We start from the raw sequence: 12,158 nt of genomic DNA, 5'->3' as shown, positions 1-12,158 counted from the left end.
AACCTTGCAATGCGCTTGCAGTGCCTTGCAAGTAACTTGTTGAACCTTGCAAGTGGTTTGCAAATTAGTTTTTGAATTCATTTAACATGAAATTTGTTACAAATTGTTATATTAATAGAATGTTTTACCAAAAAACTAGCTACATATCCTAAAAATTCATAGTTGTCATTTTATCTACTCTAACACCATCCTTTTACATTTCTTCGAAAAACTTACATGAAATTCTTAATTTGAACATAAGTATCTATCATGATTGTTGAAGAGGAAGCATTTCACAAAGGAATTTCATCAAACAACTTTAGAGCTATTTCAACCAACCCAAATTTTGTATAACCAACTAACATTGCATTCCAAACAACAACATTTTTTTCAAGCATTTTATCAAACACATTCCTTGCATCAACTATACTACCATAACTACCATATAAATTCAACAAATAAGTTTGAACATAAACATAAAAAATAACAATACATCAAAACTAACATAGCAAAAAATTTACTTCAACCCTAAAGATTCGAAACTTGGAAATTGCAACTTTCTCTCTCTAGAATTTTTCACCAAAACTAACTCAAACCCTCCAAATCATCTTCTAACAACAAGTAAGAGATTCAATCACAAAAACCTAAAATAGATTGATGATCAAAACATAAGGAGATCGACCCTATAGAATCAGCTCGGAGAAATCCACCAATTTCCCACATTCGTTTTTTTCGTTAGTAGAAAAAAAAACTTCCTAATTTATAAAGAAAATTGATTTTTTTTGGTATTTTACATCACACAAAAGGTATTTTTGACCCTGAAAATGAGAGTGCCTACAAACTTTGATGAATCTTTGTTAACCAAAGTCATAATTTCTTAGGGAGTTTTGGCCAAAGTCCCCTACGAACAACAACATCTTCTCAAGTCCCATCTAATACCAGGAAACCCCAAGGCCTTACATTTATGAAAACACATTAGAGTCTGAAAATTCCGAGTCTTATACCCAATGCACTAACTCTGATAACGAGTTACATACACGCTACCATTATTGCTGAATACTGACTAATTTCTAGTTCCCGACCTGATCACATAAACGCTAATTTTAATTCGTGTACTATTTGACAATCATTGTCTTTTCTATCCTTCACCTAAGGGAGGTTTAAACCAATAATAAAGATGTATTTGGTGAATCAAATAATAACCATAAAAATGAAAGTACAACCGGTTATTTTATCCTATAACAAACAAGTAGAGCGCCCAAATAGATAAATTCGAGGGCATCATCTTCATTTTTGTTCCTAGAGACTGCAATGCTCCTGCAGACGCGCTTGCAAAATAGCAAAGAAGACATGATTACAGAAATGTGTGGAACACTGTACCTTCTTTTATTTCTGTTTTACTCTAGTTATTTGGTTTGTACTTTGTACTTTTGGTTTCGTTAATGCGATGTTCCTCCCATAAAAAAAAACAAGTTGAGATGAAAGAGAAAACAAGATTACCGGCTGAGATATGTCTATAGACAAGTAAAAGAACAAAAAATACAATGGAAACATGAACCAACTTGACCATTTTAATTTCTAGATGACGATGACCTGCAACTTTTTGAAATATGTTTAGGACCTATGATGGAGTTCACTATGGGGTCAATGCTTCTTTGTATAGAAATTGTTAAATGCATAGTTAGACAATTGAAGTTAATGCCCTAACTTAAAACTACATTATCAAATTACTTGTGTGAGTGCTACATTTACCCTCTTTCTATATTCCTTTCCAAAAAATTAATGGAAATAAAGTAATTTGTTGCCAAAGTAAACTCTCAAATAAAGAATTATTGTCTCATCAAAAATAAATAAAGAATTATTGGATAAAGACAGGGCAGTTTGCAAATTTAACTAAGGTTCTGAAATGCACTATCACGAATTACTAAGGTGTGGGGCATGTATTAACTAGAGTTAAACTAGGGCCCCTTCCATTCCACCCAACCCATCCTAAAGTAGTTACAAAAGTTTAACCTAGCTTCACGCTCGATTAAACTAGCCCATCTTGTTTTTAAAAATGCAAGTAACACCTCCATGTCTAGATGAACTAAAAATCCTCTCAGATCGTCTCATATGGAACCATACAAACAAGAGATACTTGACAATATTGGATGGGAAAATGACTCAATTATTGATTTTTCGGAGACTAAAAATCTTGTCATAAAACTCTGCATCATAAAATGTGTTGTAAAAAACCCTTCACATGACCACCCTAGTAACAGGCTAGAGCTAACAAAATCGAGCCCATCTCACAGGTATATATTTTACCCTGAAACAAAATGTACTTAATTCCTCTAATCACTTAAAATAGATATGTTACAAATGCATAACATAGATTGAGCCCAAAATATCAAGTAACATAAAATGTATATGATCCACTCTGATTAAAACAGAACATAATAATTTCCAGGATCACTCAAGGAGACAATCCCAAGTAATACTTCCTATGACATATTTAGGCAGCTGGTTTTTGTTTCTTCGGCACTCGGTAGCCACCAACAACACAAGCGTGGTCTCTCTCAAAAGGCTCAAGTGTCACCTGTTCTGATGGCTTGAACTGGTCTTGTTGAAGTTTCTTTACTTCTTGAGCAAACACAGCCTCTGCAGGGACTGTTGAATCAATGCAGTTTGCCTGTTAAAACGAAAGAAAGAAAACAACAAATTTTAGTTTTCGTAACTAAATACCAAATACAATAATTTATGTTGATGAGCATGTAATTGTCAAGATTTCTAAGACCACCTACTGAGGTCCAGTAAGGCTACTTATTCATAACAAAAGACTTCTTAGTAATCAATTCAGGGTTTTGGTTTGTTCAAAATTACACTAGTACTCAAAGTTGGTGGAACAAAATACAGTTGTTCTTAATGGTTCCTAAGAATCAATTGCTTTAGTGATTGGAGCATTATATATATTAACATATAGGAAAATAAGTTTCAGATTAGTAAGGCAGGCAAAGAATAACATGTACAAACTTAAAAGTAGTAAGCTAATAACAAACCTTGATTGAGATCACAAAATGCCCACCATTTTTGAGGAAATATGAAGCATTCAGTGCTAGGATTCTTGTAACGCCCCAAATCTAGATTTCCACGTCGACCGCCATGAAAACCTAAACTCAAAGCATTTCTCCGCAGAACAGTAAACATAGTCGATATATCCATCAAAAGAGACAAATAATATCAAATGTGAAGCTCATAAGAATCAATAAATCATCTAAAAGAAATCCATTAAACTGTCTTAACTCAAATAATGGTTCTGAATCATCGACACGTAGGTCGGACAATAACGAATGAAACAAATAACTATCTAGAAAGTGAAACTCCAAATAACTACCTAATCTCAAAAGCGAAAACTAAGAAAGAAGCTCTGAGCTGACGAACTGGGATCAAGCTGGTGGCGCTCCCCGATCTCTATCACCTGAAAAATAGTAGGCTGGGTCAGAACCCAGCTAGTAGATTTCTAATTACCTAAGGTCTAAATAGACCAATTCAACACAAAACCAAGTATCGAACAACAGAACAATAATAACAGTCCATTATGTCACACCTTTCGTGCTAACACAATTGAAGTCAACCTGTTACACGGTTGAAGAGATTCATACAATACAACTTCCCTTTTGGAGGGGCATAACCAATTTTGAGGTCCACGAGATAGCGTCACTTACCATTCATGTTTGCATCGTCTTAAACCTCTCAATAGACAAAGGATACCACCCAAAAAGGGGATCCGTGCAACACGAGCACAGTGCAACACGAGCACTTCACATATGAGCAGGAGGCGAGCCAACCTCTAGTTGGTAATTACTTCTCAAACTAGAAGTATGTGGTCCACAAGAATGATCTTGTGTTTGCATCGACTTAGACCTCTTCATAAACTATGGATACCTACCCAAAAAGGGGATCCGTGCAACACGAGCACATATGAGCAGGAAGCGAGCCAACCACCGATTACTTATGGATTACAATCGTCAATCCATATTTGAACTCAAACCCCTGGTCCACTGGGTTGTCCAATATCACATTGACAAACCCGTGTTTGCAATCGATCCACATGTCGAGCCAACCAGTCTTAGTTCATTCCATTAACGGAACTCAAGATCATGGTCCACCAAGTTATCTAATATCACATAAATAACTAGTGTTTGCAATCGACTCACATGTCGAGCCAACCAGTCTTGGTTCCGACTAGCCTATGCTTTCTAGGTTAACAACCTAAAGCAATATATCACACACAACTATTGGTAGCACTCATGCTCCAATACCACACAAATAATCTCATACAATCAATTATCAATAACAATAACATAAACACGAATAATTCTTAATATCTAGGCTGCTGTCCGGGTGTATATATACACCATATTTATATAACCTAAATAACCTAGGTTGTTGTCCGGGTATATGTATACTCCATTAATATAACTATAATGATCTAGGGTTACTATGTTGTTGTTGTAATTAGTTCCTAATCATAATATATATCTATGGTATCACTAATTAGTTCTAAGTTGATGATAACCTAGTAAACAACAATGGTTCAAAGCTATTATAGTACTACTATCCAAAACTAGGTTAAAAATTAAAGAGGGCTATATAAACCCTAGGGAAGAAGAAACCTACTTGATTTTTAGTACCAAGAAGAAGAAACAAATCCTCTAGCAAAGCCTTTTTGATCCACCTTCTCCTTCTTCTTCACTTTCTCTCTCTAAACCCTACTATCCCTCTTTAAAGTTCTCTCACAACTCACGGGTGTAAGGGAAGGAAAGAAACCAAATTGAATCTAGTGGGTGTTAGGGATTTAAGGGGTATTAATTTCGTTTGCTAAAGGCACCCCCATAAATTAGTAGGGACACTACAATTCTAGCCTGCAAGAAGAATGAAGTCATTAATACATACTCTACATAGTTCAACAAGCCTAATACCACCATTGGAGAGGCAAAGGTGAGAAACTCTTATTATTTGCAGAAGGAAAATCTTAGATATTTCGAAGGAACTTACTCCAATAGCACATATAAAACTTGGACACGGAAACCAGCCTAGGGGATCTCACTATGTTAAGGTGCATTTGTCCGAAAATGAAACTAATGACACCCCAAGAACTACAAATCCCATCATTTGGTTATCCAAAGAGAACGAGGTTTTCTACACGAAAATGGGTGTACAACTAGGCAAACACAGCTTCAATAACTACTAGATTAGTTACATGAACTCTTACTGCCACTCGAATGAAAAGCAGTCTACATACTCGTGACTTTGACAAACAAATTACAATCAGAGATAGCATCAGAAACTCGAGTTTGCATCATCCAAGAAGTCCTGAAGGGGAATCCGAGTAATTCATCACATGCTCTAAACTATTCAGCGTATAGGATTATGCACAGAAATGCAACATTTTTTTCAAGCATTTTATCAAACACATTCCTTGCATCAACTATACTACCATAACTACCATATAAATTCAACAAATAAGTTTGAGCATAAACATAAAAAATAACAATACATCAAAACTAACATAGCAAAAAATTTACTTCAACCCTAAAGATTCGAAACTTGGAAATTTCAACTTTCTCTCTCTAGAATTTTTCACCAAAACTAACTCAAACCCTCCAAATCATCTTCTAACAACAAGTAAGAGATTCAATCACAAAAACCTAAAATAGATTGATGATCAAAACATAAGGAGATCGACCCTATAGAATCAGCTCGGAGAAATCCACCAATTTCCCACATTCGGTTTTTTCATTAGTAAAAAAAAAACTTCCTAATTTATAAAAAAAATTGATTTTTTTGGTATTTTACATCACACAAAGGGTATTTTTGACCCTGAAAATGAGAGTGCCTACAAACTTTGATGAATCTTTTTTAACCAAAGTCATAATTTCTTAGGGAGTTTTGGCCAAAGTCCCCTTAGAACAACAACATCTTCTCAAGTCCCATCTAATACCAGGAAACCCCAAGGCCTTACATTTATGAAAACACATTAGAGTCTGAAAATTCCGAGTCTTATACCCAATGCACTAACTCTGATAACGAGTTACATACACGCTACCAATATTGCTGAATACTGACTAATTTCTAGTTCCCGACCTGATCACATAAACGCTAATTTTAACTCATGTACTATTTGACAATCATTGTCTTTTCTATCCTTCACCAAAGGGAGGTTTAAACCAATAATAAAGATGTATTTGGTGAATCAAATAATAACCACAAATGAAGGTACAACCGCTTATTTTATCCTATAACAAACAAGTAGAGCGCTCAAATAGATAAATTCGAGGGCATCATCTTCACTTTTGTTCCTAGTGACTGCAATGCTCCTGCAGACGCGCTTGCAAAATAGGGAAGAAGACATGATTACAGAAATGTGTGGAACACTGTACCTTCTTTTATTTCTGCTTTACTCTAGTTATTTGGTTTGTACTTTGTACTTTTGGTTTCGTTAATGCAATGTTCCTCTCATAAAAAAAAACAAGTAGATATGAAAGGAGAAAACAAGATTACCGGCAGAGGTAGGTCTAGAGACAAGTAGAAGGACAAAGGCTGAGCTAGGTCTAAAGACAAGTAGAAAAACAAAAAACACAATGCTTCTAGATGACGATGACCTGCAACTTTTTAAAATATGTTTAGGACCTATGATGGAGTTCACTATGGGGTCAATGCTTCTTTGTATAGAAATTGTTAAATGCATAGTTAGACAATTGAAGTTAATGCCCTAACTTAAAACTACATTATCAAATTACTTGTGTGAGTGCTACATTTACCCTCTTTCTATATTCCTTTCCAAAAAATTAATGGAAATAAAGTAATTTGTTGCCAAAGTAAACTCTCAAATAAAGAATTATTGTCTCATCAAAAATAAATAAAGAATTATTGGATAAAGACAGGGCAGTTTGCAAATTTAACTAAGGTTCTGAAATGCACTATCACGAATTACTAAGGTGTGGGGCATGTATTAACTAGAGTTAAACTAGGGCCCCTTCCATTCCACCCAACCCATCCTAAAGTAGTTACAAAAGTTTAACCTAGCTTCACACTCGATTAAACTAGCCCATCTTGTTTTTAAAAATGCAAGTAACACCTCCATGTCTAGATGAACTAAAAATCCTCTCAGATCGTCTCATATGGAACCATACAAACAAGAGATACTTGACAATATTGGATGGGAAAATGACTCAATTATTGATTTTTCGGAGACTAAAAATCTTGTCATAAAACTCTGCATCATAAAATGTGTTGTAAAAAACCCTTCACATGACCACCCTAGTAACAGGCTAGAGCTAACAAAATCGAGCCCATCTCACAGGTATATATTTTACCCTGAAACAAAATGTACTTAATTCCTCTAATCACTTAAAATAGATATGTTACAAATGCATAACATAGATTGAGCCCAAAATATCAAGTAACATAAAATGTATATGATCCACTCTGATTAAAACAGAACATAATAATTTCCAGGATCACTCAAGGAGACAATCCCAAGTAATACTTCCTATGACATATTTAGGCAGCTGGTTTTTGTTTCTTCGGCACTCGGTAGCCACCAACAACACAAGCGTGGTCTCTCTCAAAAGGCTCAAGTGTCACCTGTTCTGATGGCTTGAACTGGTCTTGTTGAAGTTTCTTTACTTCTTGAGCAAACACAGCCTCTGCAGGGACTGTTGAATCAATGCAGTTTGCCTGTTAAAACGAAAGAAAGAAAACAGCAAATTTTAGTTTTCGTAACTAAATACCAAATACAATAATTTATGTTGATGAGCATGTAATTGTCAAGATTTCTAAGACCACCTACTGAAGGTCCAGTAAGGCTACTTATTCATAACAAAAGACTTCTTAGTAATCAATTCAGGGTTTTGGTTTGTTCAAAATTACACTAGTACTCAAGTTGGTGGAACAAAATACAGTTGTTCTTAATGGTTCCTAAGAATCAATTGCTTTAGTGATTTGAGCATTATATATATTAACATATAGGAAAATAAGTTTCAGATTAGTAAGGCAGGCAAAGAATAACATGTACAAACTTAAAAGTAGTAAGCTAATAACAAACCTTGATTGAGATCACAAAATGTCCACCATTTTTGAGGAAATATGAAGCATTCAGTGCTAGGATTCTAGCCTGCAAGAAGAATGAAGTCATTAATACATACTCTACATAGTTCAACAAGCCTAATACCACCATTGGAGAGGCAAAGGTGAGAAACTCTTATTATTTGCAGAAGGAAAATCTTAGATATTTCGAAGGAACTTACTCCAATAGCACATATAAAACTTGGACACGGAAACCAGCCTAGGGGATCTCACTATGTTAAGGTGCATTTGTCCGAAAATGAAACTAATGACACCCCAAGAACTACAAATCCCATCATTTGGTTATCCAAAGAGAACGAGGTTTTCTACACGAAAATGGGTGTACAACTAGGCAAACACAGCTTCAATAACTACTAGATTAGTTACATGAACTCTTACTGCCACTCGAATGAAAAGCAGTCTACATACTCGTGACTTTGACAAACAAATTACAATCAGAGATAGCATCAGAAACTCGAGTTTGCATCATCCAAGAAGTCCTGAAGGGGAATCCGAGTAATTCATCACATGCTCTAAACTATTCAGCGTATAGGATTATGCACAGAAATGCAACATTCATTCAAACACTACCAATAAAGAATCAACAAGTCGGGATTCACAAGTGTAATCATCAAGACGTAAATTGTTTAAAAGCATTATCCACAGCTAATAACAAAAAAACACCAAAAAAAAGGATACCAACAAGCAAGAGAAAACCTTTGGGAAGAAAATAACATCAAATGGAAATCCACACCTCAAACCAAATATCGTACTTCTCAGACTTCTTAGCCTGACCATTTAATAATGCCAGCTTCCTATCTAATAAAACTTTTTGGAAGAAAGTTTAAGTAATGTTTCACTTTAATTTCTCCATTAGTAGACTACGGATATACTAAAAGTTACATCATTGTAACATCATCACGAGTTGAAAAACGATTCATAATCAGGTCCAATAAAATTTGTAATCAAATGACTGATTGCATCAGAAACTCGAGAATACATCACCCATAATGTCTTGAAGGGGAATCCGAGTAATTCATCATATGCTTGACGTCACAAATGTAGTAAAACCCAAACATGAGACGAAATGAAAAACATAATTTAATCAAGGCAGGTGTATAAATGTATGAAGTGAATCAGATATGTTTATATGGTTAGAGAAGCACTCTCAAGATCCAAAAACAAACGACATGCCCGAAGAGATAAAAAGAAAAAAAGAGAAAACAGAACCAGCATGAATTTACATTAGGAACATAGTATATGTATTGTGTGGGTATCTGTATGCATATGCATCGTGTACATGCATATGCATTGTGTACATGCATATGATGCATATGCATTGTGTGCATGTATATGCATTGTGTATATGTATATGTATATGTATATGTATTTGCACATGCATTATTAGAAACAGTAGCACAAATAACACCATCTATATCACTCAGCCTTGACAAATACTCCAGGAAAATAGATTCCAGTAGTAGAAAAATTGCACCTGATCGGGCTGGGCAACATCAGAGAATATAACATCCACCATGCCAACTAACATTCTGTACTTGGCAGGATGTCTAGCATCCTCGATGATCGGTATAATGTTTGTCCGCTTCTTTGCCATGTTCACTAGATCCCTACCACTTCGGTGTGAAAACTCAACAGCATAGACAACTCCTGTCTGTACAGGTACAAAGAATATTACAAATTAGTGCATAAACGTTATGAAACAGAAACGAAATGGGAAATGCACTAAAGGCATCAACAAGAGGTTCGACTTACAGGTCCAACAACGTCAGAAACATGAGAGACTGTGGTTCCTGAAGCAGCTCCAAGATAGAGAACCCGTGCTCCAGGTACCTGAGAGACAAAACTTCTGTCAAAAAATGGTGCAAAGGAAGGTAGAAAAAGATGGGCATGGGATATAGGAGATGGAATACAAAACTACAACAGTCTGCGCAAGAGAGAGGAAGAGAGAACAACAAGGGGGACAATGAGAGTGAGAGAGCACTCACAATCCAAACATTGTCAACGCCACCAAGAATGGCAGCAGCAAGCTTCGACCTGAAGGGATTCCAAACCCTGTATTCAACCTTTGTTCCATCTTCATTCTGATATTAAAATACAAGAACTTGTAAACTATAACAGTTATCACAAATTGAAGTGTTAAATTAGAACAAGAATGTTAAGCGAATAAATCATTTGACAACTAAATTGAAAAGATTTAGCCAACTAATCATAGAAAATGACAAAAAAAAACAGTGGGTTTCTCCATATCTAAAACCTAACATTTCCATACAAACAAAAGGAAAACAGAGTAAAAACAGAACATCATAGATCATAAATACATAATTTCAAAAGATTGATGGCATAAAACAGCTCAAATCCAATGATATATGATTAACTGAACTAGTTTTAGTGATTAAACCCTAAATCTAAACAAATAAAGACTATTAACAAATGAATACAAAATTTTCAACTTAAAAATTGAACCTTTAAGAAATGGGTAGTAGTCATACCTGAACAGAAACCCTCTTCTCACCGTAAACAGCTTCCCCAGGAACCATATTTCTAGTAACAAGGGCATCTTCCTTCCCCTTTGCGATGAACACTCCTTCATGTCTATGAGGTTCAACTATAACTTTGTTTCCACCTTTCATTCCACCTCCTCTTCCACCACCACGACCACGACCACCATCACGACCGCCGCCACGGCCTCTACCTCCACCACCATCACCACCACGACCACCGAAGCCGCCTCTACCACCCCTTCCTCCTCTACCACCCCTTCCTCCTCTACCGCCTCCGTCACTTCTACCTCTGAATCCACCACCACCACCACCACCACCACGTCCTGAAAACCAAACGCAAAACAGATAAAATCAGTAAGATCTATTTGCGACAGAAAAACAAAAACGATTACAAATAGAGATATAGATTTACCTCTTGGAGGTCTCATCTTATCAAAATTTGATAGAGTAACTGGTAGAGAAACTAGGGTTCAACAAGGAAAATAAGTGTCTACGAATGGTAGAAATGAAGTAGAGGTAGTACAGTTTCAAAGGGGTTTTAGGGTTTATATGAACTTCTGAAGTGAGTAGGGTTTAAGATTTTTAGGGTTTTGGAGAGCGGGACTTTTAGAATTTGACATTAGGGTTGCCAATGAACTAGTGTATAATGAACTAGTGTATAATGAACTAGTGTGTTTTTTTTTTTGTTGAAGATGTACTAGAAAAGTGTGTGATGTTTCACTTTTTCTTTTTTTTCTGTTGAAAGGGAACAAAATTAATAAACAAAGGTGCTATTACAATATTTATGTCCAATAATAGTGGGAACAACCTCCCAGCTACTAATGCTATAATTCGTCCTAACCCATTTAGCCAGAGAGTCAACGAGCACATTGCCTTGTCTGGAGAGATGAGTGAAGATCGTGGCCTGGAAATGAGAGAGGATTTTCTCGATCGATGGGACGTGCACCTTTGTGTTCCAATGGATTTGATGATTCAGATCATTCCGATGATTAATTATAACTTGATTATCACTTTCAACGTGGAGGAATTCGATTCCGTGAAAGATTTGTCCATTGATTCCATTTACTGCAACCATATCCGCATTTCTGGTAGTAATGAGTGAAGTGTGGCCATGTAAAAATTCTGCCCTATCGTTACGAAATGTGGTGCGTATACCTGTTGGAGCTTTAATATCAATGAAAGGGACATCTTTATTATGTTTAACATATGGGACGATAGGAGGAAGCCATCTAATCTGGTTCTTGTTAGATTTATATGGGTATTGGGATTCATTTCTCTGAGGAAAAACTAAGATTTAGTTGATTACCTGAGAAGGAGTAGTCTTTAGAGCATCTCCAATGCAAAACTCAAAAAAATCTCTTGTCGTCCTATTTGTCAAGTTCCAATTGAGATTCTCACTCCTAGGTGTCGAAAATAGAGATCCTCAATTCTTGTATGTCTCCAATGCAACACTCAAAACTCTTTTATTTTACTTACGTGTCATGGTTATTTTTGTAAAAAAATAATAGTTATTTTAGAAATATACGAAGACTTGATTTCTATTGGATG

At 35.7% G+C, this 12,158-nt stretch overlaps 3 protein-coding genes and 3 non-coding genes across 9 annotated transcripts in view; 1 reads left to right on the top strand and 5 right to left on the bottom strand.

Moving 5' to 3' along the window:
• PARC6 (plastid division protein) overlaps positions 1 to 12,158 on the bottom strand; it is a 92,379-nt gene that overhangs the window by 5,432 nt on the left and 74,789 nt on the right. The gene's annotated exons all lie outside the window — the stretch shown is intronic.
• LOC147563901 (small nucleolar RNA snoR60) lies at positions 5,298 to 5,368 on the bottom strand. The gene has a single exon (XR_015231631.1). It is a non-coding gene; the product is annotated as a small nucleolar RNA snoR60 (small nucleolar RNA).
• Positions 7,182 to 11,306, bottom strand: LOC147563898 (rRNA 2'-O-methyltransferase fibrillarin 1-like). Of its 2 annotated transcripts, XR_015225602.1 has the most exons (8): positions 11,023 to 11,306; positions 10,599 to 10,933; positions 10,095 to 10,190; positions 9,862 to 9,939; positions 9,584 to 9,760; positions 8,069 to 8,137; positions 7,449 to 7,701; positions 7,182 to 7,363 (listed from the first exon to the last, which is right to left on the bottom strand). XR_015225602.1 is itself a non-coding variant. In XM_086641653.1 (7 exons), the coding sequence occupies exons 1-7, from the start codon at positions 11,036 to 11,038 to the stop codon at positions 7,525 to 7,527; spliced, it is 948 nt and encodes a 315-aa protein (XP_086497779.1). In that variant the 5' UTR covers positions 11,039 to 11,306; the 3' UTR covers positions 7,332 to 7,524. The 2 variants fall into 2 exon arrangements, 1 of the variants encoding a protein (XP_086497779.1); XM_086641653.1 differs by having other exon boundaries at positions 7,332 to 7,701.
• LOC147563900 (small nucleolar RNA snoR60) lies at positions 8,552 to 8,622 on the bottom strand. The gene has a single exon (XR_015231630.1). It is a non-coding gene; the product is annotated as a small nucleolar RNA snoR60 (small nucleolar RNA).
• The window catches only part of LOC147563895 (uncharacterized), a 47,093-nt gene continuing 43,672 nt past the window's right edge, over positions 8,738 to 12,158 (top strand). Inside the window, exons 1-2 of one of the 2 annotated variants that reach the window (XM_086641674.1) lie at positions 8,760 to 8,857; positions 8,900 to 8,986. The gene's annotated coding sequence lies outside the window, so the exon portion shown is untranslated. Of the gene's footprint in view, positions 8,858 to 8,899; positions 8,987 to 12,158 lie in introns of both variants that reach the window. The other variant, XM_086641681.1, reaches the window with a different exon arrangement.
• Positions 9,067 to 9,137, bottom strand: LOC147563899 (small nucleolar RNA snoR60). The gene has a single exon (XR_015231634.1). It is a non-coding gene; the product is annotated as a small nucleolar RNA snoR60 (small nucleolar RNA).

Source organism: Eschscholzia californica, unplaced genomic scaffold (assembly GCF_041429995.1).
Source record: "Eschscholzia californica isolate CP2 unplaced genomic scaffold, dmEscCali1.0.p SCAF_1, whole genome shotgun sequence".
Taxonomy (NCBI): Eukaryota; Viridiplantae; Streptophyta; class Magnoliopsida; order Ranunculales; family Papaveraceae; genus Eschscholzia; species Eschscholzia californica.
This window is presented reverse-complemented; position numbering and strand designations above follow the sequence as displayed.

Bases quoted from the DNA above. Each gene is read 5' to 3' on its own strand.
- LOC147563898 (XM_086641653.1), bottom strand. The intron at 10,191-10,598 runs GTATGACTACTA...TTTTAATATCAG, and splicing joins AGAAGAGGGTTTCTGTTCAG to AATGAAGATGGAACAAAGGT. The intron at 9,761-9,861 runs GTAAGTCGAACC...GTACCTGTACAG, and splicing joins TTTCTGACGTTGTTGGACCT to ACAGGAGTTGTCTATGCTGT.